Source organism: Kryptolebias marmoratus, linkage group LG14, assembly GCF_001649575.2.
Source record: "Kryptolebias marmoratus isolate JLee-2015 linkage group LG14, ASM164957v2, whole genome shotgun sequence".
In the NCBI taxonomy this organism is placed as follows: Eukaryota; Metazoa; Chordata; class Actinopteri; order Cyprinodontiformes; family Rivulidae; genus Kryptolebias; species Kryptolebias marmoratus.
Genome location: NC_051443.1, coordinates 1,646,044 through 1,650,736, shown reverse-complemented (window position 1 = coordinate 1,650,736; position 4,693 = coordinate 1,646,044). Strand labels below are relative to the sequence as shown.

Sequence of the window (4,693 nt, the reverse complement as noted above, 5' to 3'; positions counted from 1 at the left end):
TGTGTTTTGAATCAACATTCATATAAACTAATTCATGTCATTTCAGTGAATCATCATGGTTGTGCCCTGAGTCCTCTGTATTTCTTCAGATGAGGCTGATCCCCATGGATTTACAAACACACACAAATACATGTCATATACACATTCAAGTCACTTGTTTTAAATAAATGCTTCTATTTTAATTAAGTTTTGGTCTTCATTGTAACTGATGTGCAGGGGGATAATGAGTGATTGATCTCAGGATTTTTTAAAGTCTGGCTACGGCCCTGATTACTAGCAAGTAATTAAATAAGCCTGTGTGTACAATATATGCACAGCAGATGGATTGTAGGGTCAACGTGTGGAGAAGATGGGGAGGAAGTGATGCTGATTCATGCAGGGATAGGGGAACAACTTTAGGTAGAGGCAGTGTGATAGTGTGGGGCAACATCTCCCTCATCATGGGGTGACTGTGGATCAGAGTCTGAGGTTTGATTCCTGGCAGTATGCAGTCATGTGTCGTAGTGTCACTGGTTCTATTGTCTCTGCCTCCTATTGGTATATGAATGCAATTTAAAGCTTGGATTAGTCTCTGTAGAATGATTTATTATTCTGATTAGCTCTGTAGAAATGTAGTAGGGATGCTGTGAAACGCTTTGAGGAGCCTGGTTGGCTAGAAAGGCGCCACATAAGTACAGTCCAGCACCAGCAGCCGCTGGAAATCTCAGGCCCAGTTGACTAAAAATCTCCCGGAATCATAGATCTTTCAATGTTGATTGTAAAAATGTTACACATTCCCATGGTAATGTTCTTATTACAATTGCTATTTAGACAAGTCACCATCTGGTGATGTGGCTTTTGTATTTCAACAATACGCTCATGTAAGCAGACATTTCACTCTTGAGGATGAAAACAATTACATGCAAAATGCCAAATACACAAACCTTCAATTGGACCACTGATGAGGCTGGGTTGCAGCTACAGTTACTTTAAATTATAAATCTTAAAAGATTCAGGAAAATGTAAACTACTGACTGACTGCAAACCGTGAACACTTCCACTTTCAGGTAAATTGCATTTTCTCGTGAAATAATGCCAGAATTTTTGAAAAACTTTCTCTCTGAGACCTGGTGTCAGAGAATCTGATCGCTGTTTTCGTGTGTACAAATGGCCAAAATGCAACAGAACTGTTCCAAGTGTTAACTGGGCCTTAATGCAGAGCGATATCGAGAAGAGATTCTGCTACCGCTGGCAATCCCAATATCTTCACAATTAAATGTTCGAAATACATGTATCTTATCATAAACTCTATTCCAAATCTATGTCGAAAAGTAGGTAAGAAAAATAAAGTCATAATAAACTATTTAAGTTTTCTTGTGAAACTGCAACATTTTTCACTGAGACCACTTTTTTTATTCTGAAATTCACCATTGTATTAAAAACATAAAGAAAGAATTATTAAAAAAAAACTAACCTGATTATTGTTGTCAATGTGAGGTTTCTTGATGGCAACATAATGTCTGATTTTTCTGCAGGGAGGAGGAGAGGAATCTGTCAGATGTCTCTGATTTCTTGAGGGAAATGCAGCCGTTTGGTGAGTTTCCACATAGCTTACCCTCCTTGTCCAACGACAGGTATTATCTTCACCTGCTGCTGTAAGCTGTCACCAGACTTCTTTTTGGCAAAGTAAATGCCCTGCCACTCCTTCAGACACAACAAAGCTGTAAGACTGACGAAGATCATCTGTTTCACAGGTCAGTTTGAGGTAGATGCATGGATTCAGAACTCACTTTTCCTTTCTTGATGCAGGTGTTGATTGTGTCTAGCAGGTCAGCTCGGTTCTTGTCGCTTTTTGAAAGTTCAGTCAGTTCCTTCCCGATCAGCTCTCCCCTGTGGTACCCCATCATCCTCTCAAATGCAGGGTTCACATACTGAAAGATTAACAGTCAGGTTGGATTCATATATTGTCAATATTCTGTTTACTTTCTTTTGAGAATAATTAGATTTTTTTATCCCACAGAGCAAATTAACAGTGGACTACCAGCTCTGATTCGATTTGACTTGTTTTAAAAATCAAACAATACTTTGAGCTGCATTTGAATACAAAAGTATGTAAATATATGTTTGTTCCTTCTATTAGTATTTAGTTTTTTCCTGCCAGCCTTCTAGTTTGTTTTCCTTGGAGCAAGAAGTGACTATAATTGGGCAGAAATCTGGATATAATGGCACAAATAAGATTGGATTAGAATTTACTCTTTGTTTTCTTAATATGTGCCTGATTACAAAATTACTTAAAAAAACAACATCTTATAGACTGAAGCCACTTTTTCAAACCTAAAGCCTATCATTTGTGGCTCTGCTGAACTTCCACAATATGTTAATAGGTGCTATCTTTTTGAGCTACGAGGCTCAGACGGCTTTAAATGTTTTTAAAGTCAAAACATCTTTTAACTCTAGTTTCCTCCCACAGACCAAAACCATGCATGTCAGGTTAATTGGTAACTCTAAATTGTCCCTAGGTGTGAGTGAGAGTTTGTCTCATTTGTCTCTGTGATGGACTTGTGACGTGTCCAAGGTGTCCCCCGCCTCTCACACAGGGACTAGCAGAGATGTGACCAGAAAGGAGAAGTGGGTAAAAGAAAAAGGATAAATGGAATAAAAACAAAAACACCTATCAAACTGTTTTAAAATGACTGTGCTTTTATAGTGGTGGTGTTTTATTATGTGTATGTTTATGTCTAAGGTTTTTGAATTCATTAAAAAATGTTTTCAGTTTTTATAAGCTTTACAATGCATCCTAGGAAGATAAACAACTACCTGCTACTGCAAGAGACCTATGGATCATTTCCTTCAATGCCACTGTTTAATTTGAACTTTTAGGAAATACTACATGTTATGTTGAGAATCTTTCCTTACAGACAGGATGAACAAGCTAGTTTACAACAGATCATGATCTCCCTTCACAGCTGTCATTTTCAGAAGTTGTCAACCCGAGCAATATATGAACCAGTGCACTTTTTATATTTCATATTGAAAGTAAAAAAATCTACTTTTAAAATTTAGATTTTTATTTTCTAAAAAATGCAATAAATAAGTCTGTTGGATGAAAAATGTGAAATAGAAAGGAAAAACAAACTGTCATGATATTTAGGTTTTTTTTGCATGTTTGTCCTATTTTAAACTAGTCCACAACATCAGATATAATAAAATACAGCTTATTTATTCAATTTGGTAATGTTTTATTTTATCAATTTCTGCAAGAGTTAAACTGAGTCCTTAAGAGACTTTATCAGGCTGACAGTTTGAACACAATCTCAACCTGCCTCACTTTAAGCCTGTTTATGTCCCAGTTTTTTCCTTAAAGGTAACAAAAATCTTATTCTGTATTTTATTTTATAAAATGTTGCTGTTTGTGGTACTTTAAGTCATGCATCATTGATGTCAAACAACAACTTTTTATGAAATTGTTTTAAATATTTTCTTATTTTATATGTGTAATACCTTTTAGCATTTGATTTTTTTGTATGATCTTGTATTTTTTCACATCTTTGATATTCCTGCACAAAACAACAGCCAAAACTTTTTCATTTAAAAATAAAAACAAGAGGAAATAATTTTAATTCCCAAAAGTAAAAGTGTCTGTGTGTGACACTAACTAACTAAGACTGAACTCAAAGGGGAAAACATATAGCTATTTAAAAGTTAAATAAACAAAAAGCTCACTGTTACTCAGCTTCTGTGCAGCAAATAAAAATGCCTCACCTGTGCTAATTAACAATCAACGCTGTGTAGAAACCCTAACACTGAAATCCATGTTTGATTAATGCTTTCCTCCTAACTTTAGACTGATAGCTGTGGGGCTTTGCAAACATCATCATTTTTATTATTACTAATATTATTGTTAATAATAAAGATAATCATTCTGCATTTTGTGTATGAAAGGCCAGACCCACAGAGTCTGCTCAGACAAATTCTGGCTCTTGAGCAAATTTTGCTCCTGACCTCTGGGTTATACAGTTTAATGATGTAAGGAGGCATGGCGGTCTTAACTGAGTGGAGCAGTTGTTGAATTGCTTATGGTACTACAATTTGTTCATAACAATAAGAAATGAAACTTTCACTTGCACTACATGTGTGTCATTTCCAGGGGTGGAAATTAGCACCCGCCACCGGCCAAATGCGGGTAAATATTTGATCAACACACGCCACTGTAGCGGGTTAGCAATTTGAACAGAAAAGGTGTTATTTGTCCTCTTGACATATAGGGGGCAGCAATGTGCTCTAGTTGCTGCTAAATGCAAGAAGGAGAAAAGTTTAGCAGACACTCGTTACCAGTTGGTGGCGGTATTGATTCCTTCTGTTGTTTACCAACCACCAATAAAAATCAAAAAGAAGAAGAAACAATTTGAGGAGTAGCATTAGCAATGTGGCGGAACATTTCGGGAGTTAAGCGGGTGGCAGACAACCAAAATGTTTTTCAAGAGTAGTCGAGGGAAGAACCGAAAGTTAAACAACTAAATCAATGACCTCATGACATTGGTCAGTGTGTGTTCGATGTTCTGACGATCTGTGCTTCCTCATCAGATTTTCCTACCGTAGCACGGCTAAACAGCGATGTCTAACGGTTGGTGCTACCCGTCAAAAACTGCTACCGTCATGTTTACAAACCGAAAACTACAGCGGTTCGTGTTAATGTTAAATATCATCGGATACT

General features: G+C 36.7%; 1 protein-coding gene across 2 annotated transcripts in view; it reads right to left on the bottom strand.

The window, feature by feature from the left end:
- pde8b (phosphodiesterase 8B) overlaps nucleotides 1-4,693 on the bottom strand; it is a 78,607-nt gene that overhangs the window by 35,916 nt on the left and 37,998 nt on the right. For both annotated transcript variants that reach the window (XM_037979589.1, XM_037979590.1), the window contains exons 8-10: nucleotides 1,770-1,910; nucleotides 1,595-1,683; nucleotides 1,454-1,508 (exon numbers count right to left, since the gene is read on the bottom strand). In XM_037979589.1, coding sequence (XP_037835517.1) covers nucleotides 1,454-1,508; nucleotides 1,595-1,683; nucleotides 1,770-1,910 — 285 coding nt within the window. The remainder of the gene's footprint in view (nucleotides 1-1,453; nucleotides 1,509-1,594; nucleotides 1,684-1,769; nucleotides 1,911-4,693) is intronic.